The sequence below is a fragment of the Chanodichthys erythropterus genome, chromosome 18 (assembly GCF_024489055.1).
Source record: "Chanodichthys erythropterus isolate Z2021 chromosome 18, ASM2448905v1, whole genome shotgun sequence".
NCBI lineage: Eukaryota > Metazoa > Chordata > Actinopteri > Cypriniformes > Xenocyprididae > Chanodichthys > Chanodichthys erythropterus.
The window spans coordinates 8866306-8893225 of NC_090238.1; the positions used below are offsets into that span (position 1 = coordinate 8866306).

General features: G+C 45.3%; 1 protein-coding gene across 1 annotated transcript in view; it reads left to right on the forward strand.

The window, feature by feature from the left end:
• The window catches only part of kif6 (kinesin family member 6), a 452839-nt gene that overhangs the window by 156211 nt on the left and 269708 nt on the right, over positions 1-26920 (forward strand). The window contains exons 4-6 of the mRNA XM_067366883.1: positions 2477-2624; positions 3168-3277; positions 16551-16680. Of these exons, the coding sequence (XP_067222984.1) occupies positions 2477-2624; positions 3168-3277; positions 16551-16680 (388 nt within the window). The remainder of the gene's footprint in view (positions 1-2476; positions 2625-3167; positions 3278-16550; positions 16681-26920) is intronic.

Genomic DNA, 26920 nt, shown 5'->3' on the forward strand with positions numbered 1-26920 from the left:
GTTTCATTTTTTAAGAACTACACAACTAAGATAATTTCAAAACAGGCCTGCCCGTTCCCTGCCTGATGCTTCCTCTTCTCCCCGCCCACTGACTCCTCGAAGTCGCTGTGGGTGTGAATTCCTCGTCGGAGCCCATTGACTCGGTGTCAAAACTCTAGTCGCATAACATACAGATAAAATGTCACGCACTGTGCAAAACAACTATTGAAACCTACTAATTCACTGGCTTGTCATGTTGCTGAAATAATGTACTAGCAAACCTTATTTAGCATTACCTATCAATAGAATAATTACTTGCATACTGTAACGTTAGTTACCGTTAGCTATATTATCATACTAGCTATTTATTACTTATAGAAATGTCATGCAATGTCATATAGTTACATTACATGTATTGCAAAATACGTAATGTTTTGAGGACCAAGTCTGTAGTCAAAGTATGGGCAGGCCATAGTCAATGTAAATCATATTGTTGATGTTTCGTCTGTACCAGTGAATGTGCCATAACTTACTAGCCTGTGCATTCACGGCAGGCTCCGTTGTGATGGGGGAGGAGCTGTGGAGGGAGGGCTGTAGCGCAGCATAGAGCAAGGGGGAGTGACTTGTGAGTTGTGCTTGTTCAAATTTTCAAGTTAAGTCAAGGTTTTCTAAAAACTCCCTACAGCAGCTTTAAAAACTGCAGAAAGCAACAGAAAAATAAGCAATTGGATCACTGAAATTCACAGAAACGACTGGACTCCAGCAGAGAAACATGGATTTGCAGTTATCATTTTGTGTCAAATTGTTAGATTTTGAGGTAAAGTCATACCGTATATATTGTATTGGTATATATTATGTTGACAACTCATCAATTAAATATTTGCCATCTTATATTCTGCATAATTTGGTGTTTTTAAATAAACAACACTGACAAAAACTACTATAAAACTATATATGTTTTAAGGCTGGACAATATGACGATATAACATTGATATAAGTGATTACGCGGATTTAGACTTACCGATATTGGAGTTATATAAAATATTCACAGGCAGATTTGCTTTATGTATTTCCCCACCGTCGAAATCAGGCACATATAAATGTCAGGAAACACGATTCCTGGCTGCATGTCAATATCCATGGATTAGGTTTATTTGACATGTTATAAGGAACACTTTCGAGTCCAACCTTTAGTGTAATTTGTTAGTTTTAGTCATGTTTTCCGCAGTTTCCTCTATTAAATCCAGTCATGCAGCAGGTTCTTTTGCCTGTCAGTCCAGCTGAGGGAGCGCATTTTCGGCGGGAAAGTGACGTCGTTGCATTGGTGCTCGAGCCCTAATAATCATCATAATAATAATAAACAAAGCAGTTCCAATAGGGTCCTCACACCCTTGGTGCTCGAGTCCTAATAAAAGAAAGATGCAAAAGAAATAAACTGCTTTAAATTTTTAATGTACAGTAGGAATACCTAAGAGCAGCATTCAAGTAAGAAATTGAATAATCAAATGAAACTGCATATTCTTCACTGTGTAAATAAAACGTTTACTGACTCTACTGATTGTTTTATTAGGCTGTCACTTTAAGAACTATGTTAATGCACGGATTCAATACACTGATAAACATACATGATTTCTTTCCCAGATACATTCACTTAAGATAAAGCCTGTTTATGTGAACCTAGAGTGTTTTGACACTTTAAACGAAATAAGACGCTATAGATAATTCAGTTTAGTACATGCACTGTTGGTTTTCTGTGCATGCGCTAGGTGTGCGCGCTCGTAAAACCGTATATAAAAAAATTTAACTGGCAAGGCATGCAGCTGTGTCTCTCTTACACAGTTTGGAAGCAGTTACTGTCATAAAACTTTGCTGGGTGGTCACTGCCATTACACAATAAAGGTGCCGCACGTGATCCAAGTTAGTCGTTATGCTTTCTCCAATGGTAAGAGATACAGACCCTCTCATCTCCCTATAATAAGACTCACTCAATCCTATTCTGGATAAAAATAGGAAAAAAAAATTAAATTCTCCTCTCTTACGAACTTTGAGGAATACATTATAATCAATATGTTTATTCTCCAGTGTACAGAAGTGTTCAGGTTTTTTTTTTTTTTTCACAGTGAATGCATAAGAGGCACATAATATATAATATTACAATAATGGAATCCTCCTGACAAAAATAAAGAAATTATCACAGATTTTTATCATAATAATATAATTATAATAATTCCTAATAAAATATAGTCATTGATTTCTAAAAATATTATATAAAATGATTCAAATGTGATGAATATGTACATGGAAATAATTAAAACCATTTAAGCAGCTCTTTTGTATTACACAGTTAAATAGTAATGTGTGACTATCAGTAGAAAATCATTGTGACACAACACACAAGTAGCACAGTTAGCAATAGTTTCCTGAAAATGTCCAAGCTGTCATAAATTTTGTAGCTATTTTCAGAAAGCTGTCATGAGAACCTTGCATCTTTTGATAGTGTGCTGGCAGGTTATAATGGCACCATCTTCGCCTATGGCCAGACCGGAAGTGGGAAGACCTTTACAATCACTGGAGGTGCGGAGCATTATAATGACAGAGGGATCATCCCCAGAACTCTTTCTTACCTTTATCATCATTTCAGCAAGGTCAGTAGACATTGTCATAGCATTTTTCCTGAAGGCATGCATTCAGCATATAAAAAAAATAATAAAAAATAATCATAATAATCTTGGCTTGAACCAAGATTTAGATGGGTACATATTTATGCAAAGCCTTTTGTTATTCCTACTGGTTAGTGTTGCCACTATACCATATAGCATAATTATGACTTTGAAATGATACTTGACTTAAATATTGTGATACCAATACTAAATCGATACCGTGGCAAAAAACTAAAACAACAATAAAAGTAATTGAATAACAACACCCCCAAAAAAAAAAAAAACATCATTCATATTATGAAATGCATTTGCTAACCTTTCACAGTTCTGAACAGGCTGGGATAGGGCTGGGTGATATGACCAAAGTCTTAATAGCAATTTAATATTTTTAATGTAATTTTATATCACAATAGCGTGTATATATTTTGGAATGGAAGCAGAGGTCTGTACACACGTCTTTAACAATAGTTAGTCTATTTCAATGTACTGTGATATACCTTAATCATATAGTTGTATATCTGTTTCCAGGACAGCAGTATGATCTATACAACCCAAATTTCTTACCTGGAAATCTACAATGAGGCTGGCTATGATCTGCTGAATCCCCAACATGAAGCATCTCGTCTGGAGGATTTACCGTTAGTCTGTTTTGACCCTTGCTCAATTCTCATTATTGTAGATTATAATTTAACTCTTTATTATATCAGATCTGATCAGGCGTGACATGGGTTAAACTAATTTGAAAATAGACAATGACCACTTCTGACCACACAGCCTAAACTTTAAAGGAGTAATGGCACTTAAAATTCACTGTCACTGTTACTAGCAATATTGCTTCTCACTGTTTTTTAATCTCTCTGTTTATTCATCCATATGTTCATATTTCATATTCTTTGTTCATATTTCTGTTTCTGTGCCATTCAAGAGAAAAGATGGTAACATTATAAATTAAAACGTCCAACTGGCTAACTGAGACATTTTTTTTTAATTGAGCCATAATGGTGGCGTTTCATGTTTGTGTTGAAAATAACAAAAGTTCAAATATTTTGATTGAATAGATATCCATCTCTTAAAATTCAATGATTAACATACAGACTTACAGAACATACAGAATCCCATGGGTGCTTTTAAATATATATATATATATATTGTGACAAGTCTCCCGAGCTCTCATCAGCGTCGCCCTGGAAACAAACAAGGATCACCTGTCAGCACTCAGCACGGGCCGGACCGTCACAGCTGCAGGAGATCAACGCACCCCATAAAACGCCACACAGTGAAACACCAGGTTGAGCTTTACACTCCATGCAGCCAAGCGCTAACGTCTCTCTCTCTCTCTTATCCAGACAGCAGCTGGTGACGGCCCGGAAGCACTGCACTCTTGACACTGCCACATGCTACACGGGACCCACACGAGACGGAAGCACCGCGCACCTGCACCTCTACATTACAGCTCCGCACTGTTTTGTCACAATAAAAACCCACCCTCCGGGGGTTTTTCATCAAATTATTTGTTGTGTGATTCTTCGCCCCGTGACACTGGTGGAGAATGCGGGCATTGCAGTGAAGAATCACACACAAATTCAACGTTTCTCAAGATTTTTTTTTTGTTGTTTTTCTCTGTTTTTTCACACAGTCGGCGAACCCCGGAAAAAAAGGCGGCGCTCCTCCCCGGCATGGAAGACCTGCTCAAGGGCCTGACAGAAGTGAGCGTACGACAACAACAACTCACCGAACACTTGGCAGCCCGCCAGGCGAAATTTGAAGAGGAACTCGCCTCTCTACGCCTCAGCCCCGCTCAGCATGTTCCGCTGCCTGACCCCCGCGTCCGCGCCACACAGTTGCTCCCGAAATTAACCAACCATGACGATGTAGAGTTATTTCTGCAGATGTTCGAGACCACGGCGGCTCAGGAAAATTGGCGAAAACGCGAGTGGGCACAACTTCTGGGACCTTTGTTGACTGGTGAGGCACAACGAGCTTATTTTTCTCTGTCTACAGAAGACGCCGATGATTATGATGTGTTAAAAAAAGAAATCCTCGGCCGCCTCGGGCTGTCCGCCATATCTGCGGCCCAATTGTTTCATGAATGGGAGTTCAAGCCCCGCCGCCCAGCTCGCGTCCAGGCCGCGGAATTGTTAAAGCTTGCCCGGTACTGGCTGCTCGAGGGCTCACCCACGGCGAGTCAGGTAGCGGAGCGCGTCACAGTGGACCGAATGTTAAGGGCTCTACCGCCGCCCTCCCGGCGGGCGGTGGGAATGACGAATCCAACCACCATCGCTGAGCTTGTGGAGGCCATCGAACTGGCGGAGACGGCCATGCACCGTGAGCCCGGGGAGCGAGCGCTGCTTTTCCCTCGGAGGGTGGTCCAGGAGCGACGCACGCCGGAAGGTACCCCGCGCACAGTACACAGGCCAGCGGCTCCCGGCCTAGGCGATGAACCGATGCCCACAGATGAACCGGCCCCGCCTACACGCGCCTGGTTGGCTGGGTGCACTGTACATCAAGAGGTACCCCCCGATGCCCCACGAGTGGATATAAAAATTAATGGTCGTGCGGTCCAGGCCATCCTCGACTCCGGAAGTTCGGTCAGTCTGGTGAAATCTGATGTCCTGCCTCCGCAGAAGAATTCCAGGGCCCAACTTCCCATTACCTGCGTACATGGTGATACTAGTCACGTCCCGGCCCGCCGAGTGACGATTTCCGCCAGCCCCGGAGCGTGGCCCGTGGAAGTGGGCATTGTGAAGGATCTACCCCTCCCGGTGCTTCTCGGACGAGACTGGCCGGGCTTCGAGGAACTGCTGCGCGCATCTACTCAGCCGCCCAGCCAGGCCGGGAGCCGCCGCCGCGAGCGCCGTCGTCGGAAAAACCCACCCCAGACCACGCTGTTGACAGCGGGAGAGATGGTGAGTCCCCTTCTCAAGCTTCTAACGTGTTCTTTGATGTGTTTCAACAGGTCCAGGGAGGGGGCTCGTTCGCAAAGGTCCAGCGCGAAGATGACAGGCTGAAAAACTGTTGGTCTCAGGTTCGAACATTAGAGGGCCAAACGCATCAGCCACCACCCCATCCTCTCCCGCACTTCATTGTGAAAAACGGCCTGCTGTACTGTGTCGCCCAGCGTCGGGGGGAGGTAAAGGAGCTTCTCGTGGTGCCAAAGCCCAAAGTCGAGATGGTCATAGAGCTAGCTCACAGCCATCCAATGGCCGGCCACCTGGGGAGTGCCAACACCATCCAACGCATCCGGGACCGTTTCCATTGGCCAGGTCTGGAGGGAGATGTGAAACGGTTCTGCCAAGCCTGTCCGACCTGCCAGCGAACCGCACCACGAGCGCCTCCCCCCTGTCCGCTCATTCCACTTCCCATCATTGGGGTACCTTTCGAGCGAATTGGGATGGACCTGGTGGGGCCGTTGCCTAAGTCTGCTCGGGGACATGAACACATCCTGGTGATCGTCGATTACGCCACCCGGTATCCAGAGGCAGTCCCCCTCCGGAAGGCCACGGCAAAGAACATCGCCCACGAGCTCTTCTTGCTCTAGTCCCGTGTCGGCATCCCAGCAGAGATACTGACGGACCAAGGGACCCCGTTCATGTCCCGGCTGATGGCTGACCTCTGCCGGCTGCTCCGGGTAAAACAGCTCCGGACCACCGTCTACCATCCACAGACGGATGGCCTCGTGGAACGGTTCAACCAAACTCTGAAACAGATGTTGAAACGTGTAGCCGCTGAAGACAGGCGCGACTGGGACTTAATGCTTCCCTACGTCCTCTTCGGAATCCGAGAAGTTCCCCAAGCCTCTACAGGGTTCACTCCTTTTGAACTGTTGTTCGGACGACAGCCACGAGGCCTGCTCGACGTGGCCCGTGAAGCCTGGGAACAGCAGCAGCCGGCACCTCTCCGCTCCGCCGTCGAACACGTGAGAGAAATGCGTGAGCGGATCGAGAGGGTCATGCCGTTGGTCCGGGAACACCTCATGAAGGCGCAACAGTCCCAACAGCAGCTATATAACCGGGTGGCGCAGCCACGAGAGTTCCAACCAGGGGATCGAGTCATGGTGCTGGTTCCCACATCCGCGTGCAAGTTCCTCGCAACCTGGCAGGGCCCATTCACCGTTGTGGAGCGGGTGGGACCCGTAAATTACCGGCTAAGGCAACCGGGGAAGCGGCGCGAAGAGCAACTGTACCACGTCAACCTGCTGAAGAGGTGGATGGGGACCCCGGAACAGCTCACCGCGCTAGCCTCCATTGATCCCCTGGTCATGGACGTCGGAGATCATCTGGCCGCCGCCCAGAAGACGGAGCTGAACCATCTGGTCCGTCAGTTCTCCGATGTGTTCTCCTCGCGCCCTGGGCAGACCAACGTCATCCAACATGACATTCACACGTCGCCCGGAGTCATCGTGAGGCAGCGGCCCTATCGGGTCCCAGAGGCTCGGAGACAGGCCATTGAAAAGGATATAAGCGAGATGCTGAAGTTAGGGGTGATTGAACCATCACGCAGCGCCTGGTCCAGCCCCATCGTCATGGTACCAAAGCCGGATGGCACCCTCCGTTTCTGTAACGACTTCCACCGTCTCAACGAGGTCTCGGAGTTCGACGGATACCCAATGCCCCGTGTCGACGAACTACTGGAACGGCTGGGGAGGGCCCGGTATATCACAACTCTCGACCTCACAAAAGGCTACTGGCAAGTTCCGCTGACCGATTCCGCCAAGGAAAAGACCGCCTTCTCTACGCCCAGTGGGCACTGGCAATACCGGACCCTTCCCTTCGGCCTGCACGGGGCACCGGCAACGTTCCAACGAATGATGGACATCATCCTGCGGCCGCACCAGGGATATGCAGCGGCTTACCTCGATGATGTCGTTATCCACTCCGAGACCTGGCAAGACCACCTGGAGCGGCTACGGAGGGTGCTCCTGGACCTCCGGCGGGCTGGACTGACCGCCAACCCCCGGAAATGTCATCTTGCCCTCGCCGAGGCTCAGTACTTGGGTTTCCGGGTGGGTAGAGGGCTAATTCAGCCCCAGAAAAGGAAAGTGGACGCCATCAGGACAGCTCCCCGCCCGGAGACTAAGACTCAGGTACGAGCTTTTTTGGGGTTGGCGGGGTATTATCGCTGTTTTATCCCTAACTTCTCTTCCTTAGCATCTCCCCTGACAGACCTGACTCGGAAGGGGCAGCCAGAGAAGGTAAAATGGGACAACACGCTGGAAAAGACCTTCCAGGATATCAAGACTGCCCTAACTACTGAGCCGGTCCTAAAGGCACCCGATTTCAACTGCCCCTTCCTGTTACAGACAGACGCCTCAGACACCGGGCTAGGGGCGGTCCTCTCCCAAGTCCAGGAGGGTGAGGAACACCCCATCACCTACATCAGCCTTAAGCTGACCCCGGCCGAAACGAAGTATGCGGCAGTAGAGAAGGAAGCCCTGGCTATTAAATGGGCAGTCCTGGAGCTCCGCTACTACCTGCTGGGACGCCGCTTCACGCTGATGACCGACCATGCCCCACTCCAGTGGATGGCCCGCGCCAAAGACACCAACGCCAGAGTGACGCGGTGGTTCCTAGCGCTCCAGGACTTCCACTTCTCAGTGGAACATCGGACCGGGACGGCTAACGCCAACGCCGACGGACTCTCCAGGCTGTGGTCAGCTTACGCAGGTCTGTCAGGGCGCACTCCCCACCGACCCCTATGTTCCCCAATGTATACCGCTAACTTTCGTTCCAGGAATAGTGCGACGCTTGGGGGGGGGGAGTGTGACAAGTCTCCCGAGCTCTCATCAGCGTCGCCCTGGAAACAAACAAGGATCACCTGTCAGCACTCAGCACGGGCCGGACCGTCACAGCTGCAGGAGATCAACGCACCCCATAAAACGCCACACAGTGAAACACCAGGTTGAGCTTTACACTCCATGCAGCCAAGCGCTAACGTCTCTCTCTCTCTCTTATCCAGACAGCAGCTGGTGACGGCCCGGAAGCACTGCACTCTTGACACTGCCACATGCTACACGGGACCCACACGAGACGGAAGCACCGCGCACCTGCACCTCTACATTACAGCTCCGCACTGTTTTGTCACAATAAAAACCCACCCTCCGGGGGTTTTTCATCAAATTATTTGTTGTGTGATTCTTCGCCCCGTGACAATATATATATATATATATATATATATATATATATATATATATATATATATATATATATATATATATATATATAGAGAGAGAGAGAGAGAGAGAGAGAGTGGAAAGAAAAAGTACACTTGCAGAATCTGTGAAAATGTGAATAATTTTAATAAAATAACTGAGATCATACAAAATGCATGTTATTTTTTATTTAGTACTGTCCTGGGTAAGATATTTTACATAAAAGATGTTTACATTTAGTTCACAAGACAAAACAATAGCTGAATTTATTCAAATAGCCCCATTCATAAGTATGTGAACCATTGATTCTCAATACTGTGTGTGGTTACCTGGAAGATCTACAACTGTTTTTTGTTTTGTGATGGCTGTTTATGAGTCCCTTGTTTGTTCTGAGCAGTTAAACTGAGCTCTATTCTTCAGAAAAATCCTCTGGGTCCTGCAGATTCTTCAGTTTTCAAGGACTTTTTGCATATTTGAACCCTTTCCAGCAGTGACTGTATGATTTTGAGATCTGTCTTTTCACACTGAGCACAACTGAGGGACTCAAACTCAACTATTAAAAAGGTTCAAACATTAACTGATGCTCCAGAAGAAAACACGATGCAGTAAGAGTCGGGGGGTGAAAACATTTGAACAGGATGAAAATGTCACAATTTTTCTTATTTTGTTTAAATATCTTTGTTTTTATCATTTAGTACAGCCCTTCGGAAGCAACAGAAGATACTTGGATGTTTCCTGGAAGACAAATGAAGTACAATTTACCTTGATAGTTGAATTCAAAGGTTGTCACCCCCTGGCTCTTAATGCATCGTGTTTCCTTCTGAAGCATCAGTGAATGTTTGAACCTTTTTTAATAGTTAAGTTTGAGTCACTCAGTTGTCCCCGGTGTGAAAAGATGGATCTCAAAATCATTCAGTCACTGAATCTGCAGGACCTGGAGGATTTTTCTGAAGAACAGAGCTCAGTTTAACTGCTCAGAACAAACAAGGGACTCATGAACAACCATCACAAAACAAAATAACAGTCATAGATCATCCAGGTAACCACACACAGTATTGAGAATCAATGGTTCACATACTTTGAATGGGGCCACATTATTCACATTTTCACAGATTCTGCAAGTGCATACTTTTTCTTGCCACTGTATGTATGTATGTGTGTGTGTGTGTGTGAGTGTGTGTGTGTGTGTGTGTGTGTGTGTGTGTTTATTATATATATATATATATATATATATATATATATATATATATATATATATATATATATATATAATGATATAGAGTGATTTACTTTTTTCATGTTGTTTAGTTAATCACTTAGACTCACAACAGATGACTTAGTTTTTATTGTAAATCAGACACTTCTACATACAAAAAAAAAAAAAAAAAAAATTGATTATTAGTTATTAAACTCAACCCTTGCATCTGGTTCTGTTCTCTCTTTCAAACTCTGTTCCCATTCAGTCGGTCACGTTCGATGTACGTCGGACAGACCGACGAATAGGAATCTCGCTAGAGAGGCCAATCTACTTCGAGTGTAACTAAAACGAGCCAATGCACATTGGCATGCAATCATATGCATCAGCTGCTCGCCTCGCAGCGCGGGTATATAATGAGCAGCAGGTGCGTTGCATCTTCAGCTTTTCGCTTCGGAGCCGAACGGTGTTTGTTCCTGTTCTCTGCAAGCGAGTGTCTGCTAGAAGACGAGTCAAGCTTTTGGTTGAACTTCTCTTTTTTTCTGAGTGCGGGCGAACAGCACAGCAGCGGGGTCGAAGTCCTCTCTTTTTCTGTTTTTGTTTCGTTTGCCGTTTTTGAGCAAATAGCTGTTTGACAGCGTCAGAAGGCTGTTCTCACGGCCGGTACGGTGCGCTTTTGAGCGCTGAAAAGCCGTTTTTACGGCTGGTAAGAGTGAGCGCCTTCAAAGAGAGAGAAAGCACACGACAGGCTGCAAACACAATCCCTGTCTGTGTTGCGGTGGCCGTTCCCCTGCGTGCTTCAGCACTTCTAAAAGAGTAAAGTCCCTGAAAGAGCTTACACAAGTAGATTTGCGTCTTTTTAAAGACGACATCCTACTTGTGTTTCTGGATGCGGTCGTTCCTGTCCTCACTGACGGCCACGATCACCGTTTCACATGTCTGGGCGCGTGCTGAAGTGATGTTCGTGGGTGTTCATGTTTTCATATGAGAACATGATCACGTCGACACGCCGGTCGTGACTCTTCTTTCTCCGGGAAGCTTGAGTCCCCTCTGTTGTTGGCCAGCTGCCGCTTGTGTGTAAAAGCACAGCCGCGGGTCTGCCCGACACTCTGGGAGACCGTGGAGATCAACGAGAGCAAACCTCTCGCTCCTCTGCGTGTCGTGTGCCGTCGAGCTGCCGGGCTGCAGCGCGGGTTGTCACGGCAACCCAGCGCTCGCTCGGCGCTCTAGATGCGCGGTTCCCTTGCGTAATCTCCATTGTAGCGCCCTCTCTGGTGCACCAGAAGAGGTCTACTTTGCTGATATGGCTTGGGTGACATGAGGTTGAGGGGTTCCTTCAGGGAACCAACCCCCTAGGGCCCCTCCCTCTCTAGCGCATTGCAAGCTGTGCAGTTTCTGGATTGAATTGCTGGTCCTTTTCATAGGGGAACCTAGCATTTCATTCAGAGCTCCAGCTGAGGGACAGACGTCGATTGCAGCATCGGAGAGAGTGCTGTTATGCTCTGGAAATGAGGGTGACGCTGCCCACTGTAATGGTGTGTGCTTATGCTGACTCAGATTCTGAGTTTACAGCCATGCTTTCCTGGGTCTTCCAGATGTGCATGGAAAACTTGGCAGTATGGGGGTATTTTGGTGCCATAAATATGGAATGCCAAAGGTGCCAGAATCTGCATAAGTTTTTCCTCTCTCACTACCCTCTTGGATGGGGTGGCTGTACACAGACCACACCCACCCTGCATGTGAGGCCAAGGCACTCTTTTTGCATGAGGGTAGTTCTGTGCTGGGGTTGAGCTGCACTTGTTGACTAACCGTGATCAAAGTCACGGCGCAGGCCCTCAGCCAGACGATGTCTACCTCAGTGGTCCAGAAGTGCCCCCTGGCTTACCTTGTGAGGTGTGAGAGGTTGTCAAGCTAAATGCTTTCTCAATGCTCCCATCTTACGAGGTGGCCTTTTCGGTGACACTGTCGAGGACTGAGCCCAGCGGTTCTCCTCAGTTAGTAGCGGATCGGGGAGCTTCCCATGACAAACCATTGAGTTCCTCTTGGGCCGCCCCTCAGTCTGCTCGTCGCCAAGGGTGTCGTCCCCTGCAAGAGACTCCGGCCCAGCAGGCTCTGCTGTATCCATTGCGGGGAGATGACGCCTCCCGTCTCTGCAGCTGTTTAACTGGTTGGTGAGAATCACCCCTGAGACGGGCGACCCAGAGATGGGTGGGGCTGCTCTTCCACCCCTGGAGGAGGGCCAGGTGGTAAATCCTTTTATTGGGTTTGTTTCTGTTCCGCCACTGACCCAAGAGGCAGCGGTACCCAAATTTAAAAGAGCAGTTCCTCCATTTCCAGGTCTGAAGAGGGTTTGGAGAGCAGTGGGAGGTGAAAAACCTCACCACTCTCATCCCCCTCTTCTGTCGCCAGCGGACAGCAGCGAGCAGCGGGCAGCCAAAGCCTCGACTGCTCCCTCTGTCCATCCGTGGAGCCAGGTAAGTGTTGCCTAGCACACTGTGACGCCGCTTCGGGCCGCCTCACAAAGAGAGCCCCCCGAGCCGCGTCCCTGTGTTCCACCTCGCTGCCCTGCTGCGGGTACACCGGTGGTCCCTTTGGTCCTGCTTGTACGGTCTCTGCGAGCCGGGTTAGCGCTCCCCAGTCCGTCTCGCTTGCTCCTTCGGACCATCAGGGTCGGCTTTGCGATTCAGTTCGCCCGGCTTCCCCCCCCCAAGTTCAGGGACGTCCTCTTCACTACAGTGAAAGAGGCCGATGCCCCTGTCCTGCGTGCGGAGATCGCAGTCCTACTGGCGAAGGACGCGATAGAGCCGGTCCCTCCAGCCGATTTGAGGTCAGGGTTCTACAGCCCCTACTTCATTGTACCCAAGAAAAGGGCCATTCCTGAGATTCGCGTTCGAAGGTCGAGCATATCAGTACAGAGTCCTACCCTTCGGGCTGGCCCTGTCTCCCCGCTTCTTCACGAAAGTCGTGGAGGGAGCCCTTGTTCCCATGAGAGAACAGGGTGTTCGCATTCTCAACTATCTCGACGACTGGCTCATTCTAGCACAGTCCCGGGATCAGTTGTGCAAACACAGGGATTTGGTGCTCAGACACCTCAGCCAGTTGGGGCTTCAGGTCAACTGGGAAAAGAGCAAACTCGCCCCGGTGCAGAGGATCTCTTTTCTCGGTATGGAGTTGGATTCGGTCGAGCAGATAGCACGCCTCACAGAGGAACGTGCTCGGTTGGTGTTGAACTGCCTGAATACATTCAATGGCAGGACAGCGGTCCCACTGAAGTTCTTTCAGAGGCTCCTGGGGCATATGGCGGCTGCTGCGGCTGTAACACCGCTCGGTCTGCTTCATATGAGACCGCTTCAGCACCGGCTTCACGGCTGAGTCCCGAGATGGGTGTGGCAGCGCGGCACGTTCCGGGTGCCAATCACTCAGGAGTGCCGCCGAACCTTCAGTCCGTGGTCGGACCCCTTGTTTCTTCGGGCAGGAGTGCCCCTAGAACAGGTGTCCCGGCATGCTGTGGTGTTCACAGATGCTTCTGCCACCAGCTGGGGTGCCACGTACAACGGGCATGCAGTGTCAGGGGTTTGGACGGGACCCCATCTGCATTGGCACATCAACTGCCTCGAGTTGCTGGCAGTACGCCTTGCTCTGAGCCGCCTCAAAGGCCTGCTACGGGGCAAGCATGTACTGGTCTGTACGGACACTGCGACCGTTGCGTACATCAACCGTCAACGTGGTCTACGCTCCCGTCGCATGTCGCAACTCGCCCCCCATCTCCTCCTGTGGAGTCGGAAGCTTCTGAGGTCGCTTCGTGCCATTCATGTCCCCGGTGTGCTCAACCGTGTGGCCGACGAGCTATCACGAGCTGCGCTGCCAGGAGAATGGCGACTCCACCCCCAGGTGGTTCAGCTGATCTGGAGAGAGTTCGGAGAGGCTCAGGTAGACCTGTTTGCCTCACCAGAAACCTCCCACTGCCAGTTGTTTTACTCTCTGACCGAGGGGACACTCGGGACAGATGCACTGGCTCACAGCTGGCCCCGGTGCCTACTTGCACAGACCCTGTGCAAAGTCAGGGAGGACGAGGAGCAGGTCTTGTTAGTTGCGCCTTACTGGCCCAACCGGACCTGGTTCCCAGAACTCTCACTCCTCGCGACAGCCCCTCCCTGGCCCATCCCTCTGAGGAAGGACCTCCTCTCTCAGAGACGGGGCACTCTTTGGCACCCGCGTCCAGACCTCTGGAAACTCCATGTCTGGTCCCTGGACGGGACGCGGAGGTTCTAGGTGACTTACCCCCTGAGGTACTTAACACCATCACTTCGGCACGTGCACTGTCTACGAGACGTGCTTACGCCTCGAAGTGGAACCTGTTCGTCGAGTGGTGTTCTTCTCGCCGAGAAGACCCCCGAAGATGCTCGATCGGAGTCGTGCTTTCCTTCTTGCAGCAAGGGTTGGAGCGTAGGCTGTCCCCCTCCACCCTCAAAGTCCATACTGCTGCCATATCCGCTTACCACGACCACATAGATGGCAAATCTGTTGGTCAGCACGACCTGGTCATCAGGTTCCTTAGGGGGGCGAGACGGTTAAATCCTCCTCGACCCCCTCCATACCCTCTTGGGACCTTACTCTGGTGCTCAGAGCACTCCAGATTGCTCCCTTTGAGCCTTTGCTGTCAGCAGACTTAAAGATTCTCTCTATGAAGACTTTGCTGCTGGTGGCATTGGCCTCCATCAAGAGGATAGGGGACCTGCAGTCATTTTCGGTCGACGAATCGTGCCTAGAGTTCGGGCCGGGTGACAGCCACGTGGTACTGAGACCCCGGCCTTGCTACGTGCCCAAGGTTCCTACCACTCCCTTCAGGGACCAGGTAGTGAGCCTGCAAGCGCTGCCCTCGGAGGAGGCAGACCCAGCCCTGGCTTTGCTCTGTCCGGTTCGCGCCTTGCGACTGTACATAGACAGAACTCGAAGCTTCAGGACCTCAGACCAGCTCTTTGTCTGTTACGGAGGCCAGCAGAAGGGAAAGGCTGTCTCCAAGCAGAGGATGGCCCACTGGATAGTGGATGCCATCGCCCTGGCTTACCAAGCTCAGGGCGTGCCCTGCCCGCTCAGGTTGCATGCCCACTCCACGAGAGGTGTGGCTTCCTCCTGGGCGCTGGCTCGTGGCGCCTCGCTAACAGACATTTGTAGAGCTGCGGGCTGGGCGACACCTAACACGTTCGCTAGATACTATAGCCTTCGTGTCGAGCCGGTCTCCTCCCGTGTTCTCGCCTCAGGTCAGAGGCACGGAGAGGCCCCGGCTTAGTGTCGGCTTGCTGCGCTACATGCGCATTCTATTCTCCAGAGAGTCCCTACGGGCAGACCCTGTTGAGTCCTCCGGTTACCCTTCGGCAGCCAACGTGGCGGAGCGTCTGGCGCCAGGCCTATAGTCCGTTGTATCCTTGAGAACCGTATTTAGGCTGGGTTCCATATGTGTGACCCTACGGGGATCCCATATGGCTTTTTCCACGGCTGCTCCTAAACGAAGCCCGTGTCTTTCCCTCTGGGAGAACCCATCTCTCACCGAGTGGAGTCACCCCAGTTCTTCCATATGTTGTACAACCTACAAGGTTAGTCCATATGTACTTATCCATATAACTCCTTCAGGGAAGGATATGGCTTCCGCAGCGTTCCTTATCGCATGTAAGGCTACGCTTTCCCAGCGTTATCCAATTGTCGCACTGAGTGGGTTTTGGGAACAACAGTGATCGACCCTCTCTGTGTGAGCCTGGTCCCACCGTCCTTAGGCAAGGGGGTTCAGGTGGCTCACGACAGAGCGCTGGAAGAGGGCAGCTCCTGTGGCGCTTTGGTAGGGATTCCTATTCGTCGGTCTGTCCGACGTACGTCAAACGTGACCGACTGAATGGGAACGTCTCGGTTACATAGGTAACCCTCGTTCCCTGAAGGAGGGAACGGAGACGTACGTCCCGTCGCCACAGGCGTTGTCCTGCTGATGCTGCCGCCTGCTGGGTTCGGCTCCTCAGCGAAAACCTGAAGATGCAACGCACCTGCTGCTCATTATATACCCGCGCTGCGAGGCGAGCAGCTGATGCATATGATTGCATGCCAATGTGCATTGGCTCGTTTTAGTTACACTTGAAGTAGATTGGCCTCTCTAGCGAGATTCCTATTCATCGGTCTGTCTGACGTACGTCTCCGTTCCCTCCTTCAGGGAACGAGGGTTACCTATGTAACCGAGACGTTCTCACTTTACACTCTCATGAATGTTTGGGGTTCAGTACAAGTTTTAATCCCTGTTGACAGCATGTCTCAGATAACTTTTATTATATTAACATGTAAAGACAGTTAACCTAATAATGTTGTCATGAGTGCAAGGTTGCCGGAAAAAAGGCATTTCCTGTTCACCTATAACAATAATGTTAAAAAATCCTCTGATTAAAGGATTAATTGTGCGTGTAAGTGTGTTGAGTTGGCACTGAAGTCTACACAGCTGAGGTTTATTGATTTGATGATTGACTACTTCTCTCTCTCTCACACACATTATACTCTTTCTCATCTTCTTAATGTTTTGTCATTGATTTAGGAGGGTGACACTGATGGAAGACTCAGACCAGAACATTCACCTCAAGAACCTGTCGTTGCAACAGTCAGCCAATGAAGAGGAAGCTTTGGATTTGCTTTTTTTAGGAGACACTAATCGTATGATTGCAGAGGTGAGGACATCAGTCTGTATGTAAAAGTTGATTCAGCTTTCTATAAGTGGTCGACCAATATATTGCCAAGGTCGATATATCGGCTGATACTTGGAATTTTTAAAATCTCGACGTTGACCAATTAGTTTTTCTTTCTGACCAATGTGTTGGAAGCAGAACTTTTTATTTTGATGGCACTGAGGACGGCAGCACCTGAGCACACAGCGTTCCCATTCTTCATTAGTTATGGTCTCTGTTTAACAGTTTTGACTAATACGTTACTAGAAAGAACTGTTAAAGAAATAAAGTAAAGTGTATATGAAAAATTATTATAGCGTTTGCTTTTATGTTATTAGCAACAGAAAGACAAACACTTTAATACTTTCTCATTTACCGTCAGTGTTCAGCAAATATGCATTTATATTACTTAAACAAATCTTTGAATATCTAATAAACATTTAATTTCACAAACCTTGCAGGCTTAGTCGAATTTAGCTGTCAGATATTCTGAAGTGTGCATTTGTAGCCTGCAATTAACCTGTTACTCTGTGCGTGACGGTCAGTCCATGTTAAATAGAATGCAGACAGGAGAGTTCAGCTTCACTGGAGACACATTGTCGACAAACTTTGTACCCTTGATTTCAAACTATGCTGCGCTATATTCAGTTGCCCACTATGTCATATTAATGTTATTTTCACTGTGTGCTGTATGTAAAATAAGTGTTTCTTTTGTCTTTATTTGAAAAAAAAAAAAAAAGATTACCAGTGTGCACAAACTTACCAGATTACTGAATGCCCTGATGGTTACAGTGTTTACTTCCTTTTTAATCAAATTTTTTCAAACAACTTCTTTATTTGTGAAAAATATTTTAATGTGATCATGCAAAATCATAAATTTGCCGTCAAAAGTAAGTCTGTTTAATTTAGAGATTAATTTTAATTCATTTTCAAATTGGTTGCTGTTGTATCAGAAATAATCAGCTGTGCTGTTTAGATAATTATGTGATTGCTACCAAATGAGTTAAAGACCCATCAGCCTGTATCATTAGAGTTTCATGCCAGAACTAGGTTATTTGTGTCAAAGTTTGGCTATCAAAAAAACAATATCAGTCGACCAATGCTTTCTACTAGCATCCTACTTTTTGGCCATGTTCACATAGTCATTGTTTAGGATTGAAAACTGTTTTTGTAAGATATTTTTTGAAAAGAAACAAAAGCAAAAATCGTCTCAGGTTACGCATGTAACCATGGTTCCCTGAGAACAGGGAACGAGACTCTGTGCTAGACTGCGCTATGGGGAACGTCACTCATGACAGGTGTTCGAAATGCCAAGAATCACACAACTCCAATCCTTTTGGCCGGCGACAGCCTATGACATCGAACGGCGCGAACCGTGACGTATAAAGGGAGCGCCTGAGAAAGCAATCACCACCTTCTCGTCTTTGAGGGACTGTTCAGCAGGCATCCCGAAGCATGGCAGGGAAGCGCAGAGTTTCGTTCCCTGTTCTCATGGAACCATGGTTACGTGCGTAACCTGAGACGTTCCTTTTCGAAAGGGAACTTCAACTCTGCGCACTTTGTCAAAAATTATTGATTTATGGCCCCCCAAGTTTTGTTTTAGCAAAAAAAAAAAATATATATATATATATATATATATATATATATATATATATATATATATATATATATATATATATTTCTTAAGCTGATCCGTGAAACACGTCCTCTCTCATCCATGACAAATACAGAATGAAGTCAGAATGGCCTGCGAAAACGCTCCCAAGTCTCCGCCCCTAACATGCCTCCAAACATTGACGTCATCCGCCCCTAACAGGCCCACCTCAACGCCGAAAGATAGAATCGTACAGAATGTGTATATTTAAAAAAGGACGTTAATTAATTAAACACAAGATTTTAACAAAAAGTATCAAACAAACGCATTAACATTAAGTATATTAAACAATAGGTGTTAAAAGACAAATGTTTTTAAAAAGCAAAACATTTCTAACATTTACTGTTAACATTTTTAACAATAAATAATTCTTACACTGCACCATGAAAGACATCCTATCTCGTCCCTGACAAATTCAGAATGAAGTCAGAACGGTCTGTGAAAATGCTCCCGAGTCTCCACCCCTAACATGCCTCCAAACAATCGACGTCTGACCCCTTCCTAACGCATCTCCAACATTGGAGGGGGTAGATTGTGCATGCGTCTTTCTTGTGGAGGGGTGTTTAAAAATGATTCAGCAGTGTGCATAAATGCAAAATACGAGACTTGTGATTTTACGTGAACAGAATACTAATCTGTAACAATGGCTGAAGCACCTCAACCCAAAACTCCTGAGAGAAGCATTGATGATGCAATGGGGGATCTGTCTCTTGCACCAAGGAAACCTTTCAGAGGACTGTGTTTGTCCAAATTCCTACATGACCCAGAGGATCGAGTCAGATATGACTTTCATTTATCGGGCAACCGTGTGTGTATGTACAACTTCAACAAGATTAACCGCGAGGTTAAATTGATCAGTGTGGATAATAACGAAAGATTTACAACAAACTCAACAGACGACCCCGATCTGCTTTTCACAGAAAGGATTGGATTCTGTTTTACACCCAAGTGTGGCGAGATCTGAAAGATGGACGCAACGAGCCATTGTTCATTGCTGAATGGAGAGGGGTAACCATGGGGACAAGTTACAGGCTGCTCGGAGATCATGTGGTGTGATGAATGTGATGGGTGCATGTTTGAAAGGTATAATGGTATAAAAGTTTCATCCTGAATTGTGCGTACCCACCAGGCATGGCGTTCAGAGTGTAGCTCCGCCTACGTTTTACAACCATTAATATACTCATGGATGGGAGGGTCTACATCATTCAAGCATTATGTCTCAAGAGAGCGCACCTATTACTTCACCTCTTAGTCCTGTGGCCGGACCGTCACCAACATCAGTGAACGGATGTCATCAGAGATCCAGCGCCTGGCTAAACAAGCTCTGTACCGAGCTGGGGTATCACAATCTGTCTTTCCTCGCGAACTACGCAGCTGCAGGACCCATCGCTGCTGCCACTGCTAAGTCTGACATTGCTGCTGACCAACTGGATTAATGCCTGGGTGTTGAAGGATTTAAAGTTATTAAAGCGGTTATTGTGCTCCTGGAACACCTGATTGACAAAAAACTTAAGACAGAATGTGATGGGTGCACTGTGGACCATCCATCACAGACAAGACATTCATGCCTGTATGAACCCTCTGCTTATTATTTTTACGGTGTTTTTAATGAAATAACCGAAACACTGTTCATACCTGAATTTAAAAAAAAAAAACATTTTGGCACATGCGTTGAAAGTGTTTGGTTTAACACAGCATCTACAGAGAATTCAGGGATCTGTTGAGACTGTTTTGTGCGAACTCAGGGATGAAATGTACATACTGGAACAACTGACAGAAGCTCGTGGATGAAAGCTGCGAACAGGTCGTTTGCGATGCAGTTGATGCATGGAAATCTGCCGCACCTGCTTCTACACCTGAGACCGACTTGCCGTGAGATGGGGAACCTCTGCTGCTGTTCTACATGGCTGATTAAAAATTTCTTTAAACAGCGTGTAAAATGTCAAATATCAGATTTACTGTACAAAGTGATTGATGACACAACCTGTATAGATACAGATGATAAATGTTTAACACAAATAAAGAATCAGATGTGTATAGTGAGAAGATTATTGAATGAATGGGATAATATAACAAACATGTCTATTGCTTCTGGTTGTGATCCTTGTATTATCATCAAAAATATTCTTGAGATGATGCCTGAAAATGAAGGATCACTTAAGATAGGTAACATATTATGTATCTGTACTTATGTAACCAACGTGTGCTCTGTACTTTTGTCAAGAAATTCGCCTATTGATGTTTGTAAAATTATTAACACATCGACTGAAATACATGCTGAATAAAAATTTTGTAACGTGTATGAAATTTCTGTGTTTTCTGGACAACATATAATTTTTGTGTGAAATGTGTTTTTTTCCCTACATGCTTTGGAAATAAAAACGCTCTTTGATGTAATCATCTGGTCGTTATTTTGTGGAAAGATGTGGGGCAACATGAGATAAAATATATTACAACCCATCAAGTACGGGGCTCTGGGTGGCAAAAGCAGATTAAAGCAAGCGGTCCTCCATGAATATGGTGTACGTTTAAAAGATAAAGATGTAGTTGATTGGCTGTCTACTCAGTATACGTATACATTGCACAGAACGGCTCCAATAAAATATAAATGCAACAGAGTCGTGGTGTACGAGAAAGACCATCAGTTCCAAGCAGATCTTGTCGATATGTCCGCTTATTCAAAGGAGAACGATAACATCAAATTCTTATTGACGTATATAGATGTATTTAGCAAATATGCATGGACTAGAGTGTTAAAGAACAAAACGGGGCAGGAGGTGTCTAAAGCATTTGAGTCTATATTAAAAAAAGATAAAAGAGTTCCTGTCAAGATTCAAACTGATAAGGCGTCAGAATTTTTAAAATAGACATTTTAATCAATTGACAAAAGTCAAGTCAAATTTATTTATATAGCGCTTTTACAATTGGTAATCGTTTCAAAGCAGCTTTACATATTAGAAGCACAGAAAAAAAAAAGGGAAGTGGTTAAAACTGTACAAACAAGCGTGGTAATATGTAACATATACAAGATGGTGCTACATTAAGCCAATGTCGGCTGACTTCCAGGGGTGGAAAAAACCCCCTAGGAGAAAAACCCAGCGTGCTAGCACTGGGAAAAAAGTCCTAGGAGGGAAAAAACCCCTTGGAAGATATATATATGTAAATGTATATGGAGATCAAAATCTGAATTGTACATTTTTATTATAGAGATTAAAAATCGATTATATATAAATATATGTAAGCGGATACGGGGATCCTGGGCTACGTTGTAGTCAGGTCCAGACGCAGGTTCTCCATCTGACCTGGATACGGCCTGGATCCAGCACCCGGCAAACCTCAGGATAAGCAGAGAGACAGATATTAGCGTAGATGCCATTCTTGTTCTGATGTACAGGTATATCTAGTGTTATAGGAAATGTTCTCGGTTCCGGCCGACCTAATTATTGCAGCGTAACAATCCTTTAACGGATTTGAAAAATGTTAATGTATTGATAATGTGTTATGTGTATGCAAGAGCAAAGAGATGTGTTTTTAGTCTAGATTTAAACTGACAGAGTGTGTCTGCTTCCCGAACAATGCTAGGAAGATTGTTCCAGAGTTTAGGTGCTAAATAGGAAAATGATCTGCCGCCTTCAGTTGATTTTGATATTCTGGGTATTATCAACTGGCCTAAATTCTGAGATCGCAATAAACGTGAAGGACTATAATGCATTAAGAGCTCACTTAGGTACTGGGGAGCTAAACCATTTAGAGCTTTATAAGTAAGTAGCAAGATTTTAAAATCTATACGATGTTTAATAGGGAGCCAATGTAATGTTGACAGAACTGGGCTAATATGGTCATACTTTCTGGTTCTAGTAAGAACTCTAGCTGCCGCATTTTGAACCAACTGTAGTTTGTTTAAAAGCCGAGCAGAACAACCACCCAGTAGAGCGTTACAATAATCTAGTCTTGAGGTCATGAATGCATGAACCAACTGTTCCGCATTTGTCATTGAGAGCATATGTCGTAATTTAGATATATTTTTTAGATGGAAGAAGGCGGTTTTACAGATACTAGAAACATGACTTTCAAATGAAAGATTGGTATCAAAGAGCACACCCAGGTTCCTAACTGAGGACGAAGGTTTAATGGAGCACCCGTCAAGTGTTAGAGAGTATTCAAGGTTTTTTCGTGAAGAAGTTTTTGGTCCAAAGATTAGGAAATCAGTTTTTTCTGAATTTAATAATAAGAAATTTCTTGTCATCCAGTTTTTAATGTCAGCTATGCATTCTGTTAGTTTTGTGAATTTGTAGGTTTCGTCAGGGCGCGAGGAAATATAGAGCTGAGTATCGTCAGCGTAGCAGTGAAAACTAACACCATGCTTCCTAATTATCTCTCCTAAGGGCAGCATGTACAGAGTGAAAAGCAACGGTCCTAATACTGAGCCTTGTGGTACCCCATAAAAAGTATAACATACATCATTTTACTACAGCCAGTGATTTAAAAGCAAGTGTAGTTGAACGATTTAATAAAACGTTAAAAGGATGAATGTGCCGCTATCTAACAGCTATCAATTCCAAGTGCTACTGTGACATATTACAGGATCTGACTGATGAATACAATTCTAGTTATCACAAATCTATACGGATGAGGCCTTTGGACATGTCAATTGTGTTTAACAACTTATATGGTAATCTACGTAAAGAAAAGCCTGTCTTTAAATTTAAAATAGGGGATGTGGTTAGAGTGTCTAAGGTTATGAACAGAATTATACGGAAGAATATTTCACAATAGCAGCGTGTCTACCACGACAGCCCCCCATATATAAAATACAAGATTACGATGGCGAAATGATCGAAGGAACGTTTTATGAGCAAGAACTACAGATAATTATTGTAAGTGCAGATAAATCATTTAAAATAGAAAAAATTTTAGACAATAAACGCTGTGGAAAGACTGTGCTTGTTCTTGTGAAATGGTGGGGGTGGCCCTCAAAATTTAACAGCTGGGTGTCTGAAAAACAGGTGGTGGACTTACAGAGACCCTTAAAGACGTAGATAACGTATGACACATATCATTTAAAGACGTAGATAACGTATGACACATATCATTTGTTGAATTATCATCATGGAAGAGGAGGGGTTTTACATTACGCTGTCTTGCAACGCCTCGTATCTCTAATTACAAAACGAGACTATCTAGGATGATTAATTTAAAAGGGTTATGGGAGGTTGCTCTGGTTCAACTTGACTACCCCAGTTCGTGGTACACCTTCTATCAGGAGGACGCTGCCTTCATTATCAACTGTGACCAAAGTTTACTGAAAAGTGATGATGAGCATTATAATGCTAAAGAAGACATTAATATACACATTGACCATAATGTTAAAACGATACCAATGTTACGCAATACCTTAAAGGAGGGGTATTACGAGGATGTGCCCTTTTTACTCAGAGAAATAAATGCATCCCTCCCCCCACGTGTATATCTTGGTTACGATCATATAAAGAATAAGGTATTTCTAAAGGCACCTCAGAATGTCTCATTGATGTTTTACGGTAAGCTGGCTATTATTCTCGGTCTCAAACCAGGTGTTTCTATAGAGACTGCGAAGAGTCACCGTGAGAATTAAGAAGACAGAGCTGTGACAGTAGTGTACACTCCATTTCAAGCTGACATAAGAGCTGGCTTTTACACCTGTTTCGTTTATACAGATATAATAGAGTACCAATCAGTGGGCGATGCTTATGTGCCTTTATTAAACACGGTACATTTAGACTGCGAGCCTAACAAGATCGTCAGCGTTCGGTACGACAAGCCGCACTACGTTCGCGTAAATAAAAGCAGTATCACAGAAGTTTCCATTGAAGTAAAAGACGATCGGAACCAGGACGTTCAGTTCACCTACGGGAAAGTAACTGTTAAACTACACTTTAGGCCCGTGAAACAGCATCAGTTTTAAATGGCGCACCTCACTCAGTACAAAATGGATCCTGAACGTTATATAGCATACTATCAGAACGGGGTATGCGGGTGGTGGTGTTATGTACGGTTCTGGAATTGGTGGGTTTTTTAAAAATCTATTTAGAATGGCTCTGCCATTCTTAAAAAGAGGCTTCAGTATAGCCAAACCTCATCTAAAAGCGGCGGCAAAAAATATAGTCAGTGACGTCGTCACCACAGCTCTAACAAAATCTTATAATGCTGATAACAACAACGGACAGAACTGTAACGGATTAATGGTTATGACCCGTAAAAGATTTAAGCCCCCAGGGACCAGGATAAGAAGGGGGAGCCAACGTGTTAAGAAGACCAGACGTCTTGGTAAAAAATGATCATTTGCAAGGCGAACACAAAGGACTCGTGTGAAACGGGCGAAAAAAAACTACTAAGCTTAAAAGATCTCTGAACACTATTTTCTAAAAATGTCTTTGTTACACTGCATGTCAGAAGAATGCGTTAAATCGGAGTTGGATCTATTCACTCTACCTTTAACACAAACCGCGATTGAAAAGCATAACTACGTCGAAATTCTCCCATTATCAGCTATTATAGATACATCACCATTATAATTTTTATCGCAGGCACGGGTGAAGATTATCTTGATCTGAACAATACGCTCCTATACACACGTGTCAAGATAACAAATCCTGACGGATCAGATATTCCGGATGGTGCACCTGTCGGGCTCGTGAACTACCCTGGGGCATGTGTATTCTCTCAGGTTGACGTCTCTTTAGGAGACCGTCTAGTCTCACAGAGCTCCAACACATATCCGTACAGGTGTATCATCGAAGCTCTTATGAATTTTGGTAAAGATACTTTGGAGAGCACCTTCACAGCAGGTCCCTTTTACAAAGTCACAGCCGGATCCATGGACGCCACCGATCCGGGGGGCCAGAACACCGGTTTGACAAAGAGGGCCACATTCACCAATGCAAGCAACGTTGTAGAATTATTAGCTCCTATTCATTCAGATATATTTTTCCAAACGAAGTTATTAATTTCGGGGGTTACGCCTTAAAATGACCTGTGCAAAAGATGAATTTTGTCTGATGGCCGGTAATGACGTCGCTTATAAACTCGATATAGTATCAGCATCCCTTTTTGTAAAAAAAGTCACTGTCTCACCAACTGTTCATCTGGGTCATGCACAGGCCCTTTTATCTGCAACTGCGAAATATGAGATTGAGAGAGTGGCCGTTAAAATTTTTTCTATACCGGCTGGTGCACACGTCTCTAATCATGAGAATCTATTCCAAGGTACATTACCGAAATCTATCATTCCGGCCATGACGGACAACGCTGCATTTTCAGGGGCATACGACAGAAATCATTTTGCTTTTAAACACTTCAACCTAGAATTCCTGACACTTTGTCAGGACGGGGTACAGATTCCATCGCGACCCTTTCAACCACAATTCGACAACGTAGTAACAATTTTTATTTTATTTTTTTGAGTGCAACTTATAAATGCAATACTAGATCATAGCTACTGCAAAATGCCAGACGTTGAGTTCAGGCACATCATAATAGTATGACAACATATGACCACTTTTTTATTTGAAGTAATATCATGCTTTGAATTAAGATGAGTAAAATTAAATATTCACTCAAGACAATTTTTTTCATGGGAACAGCACAAAGGAACACCTGGTCTCTTTGAAAATGTGTGAATTTCTTAAAGATACAACTTAAGCTAAATTAGAGCAATGCTGAGCCCTGGTTTGAGGTTATGTGAGAGTTGTGATGCGTCAAACACACAGACACCTTCACATTTGGATTTTAAAAAAAAAATTGAATTAAACATTCGCAGTTTATTTTAAAAACATACACATTTCTCAAAAACTTTGTGTGTTGCATGGACGAAAATGCTGTTTGAATCTTTGAGAAAAAAATCTAAAACGACTAAGTACAGGTTTTTGATTTAAAGGTACAATATGTAATAATTTTGGCCACTAGAGGTCGCTAGAAGCCTATTCAAAACAAAGGCGTAGCTTGATGACGCCAAGTTTTAGAGCGGAATCATGGGACATGTGGTTTCCATCTCAATGGATGGTGCAAAAGAATTGGGATAGGACTCAGGAACAAATCATGTTCATGTATGAGATTATTAACGTTACTGTAGTATGAAGCAGAGCAGGACAGAGTGTTGTGGGAGCTGAACAAGGCCGCTGGAGCAATTGTGGAACTTTTATTATGACACAGTCGCCGGAGCCACTTCCGCTTTTCCAGTCATGAGTTCGAGGTAACTCAGCTCTGTTTATCATATTAGATACATTTGAGTGTGTTGAAAATGTTATAACGTTACTCTGTGCGTTTGCTCGCTGTGAGACACTTTTTGCACAATGCAGTAAGATCGATTTTAGAATATCATATTAAATATTGGATGTCTTGTGTTGATAAATGGCATGCAATTAATTGTAAAACGTATTGTACGATGGAGAAAGTTATGTATTACTGTTAATAAAAATAAAGCTGTATCTGATTATGCTATGTTAGCTACTTGACAAAATAGTGTTTTTCTCTGAGGCATGGTAAAGCATAGTATTTGAAAAAAATCAAGAAAATTGATAAGACTACATGACTAAATGTGTTGAGCTATAT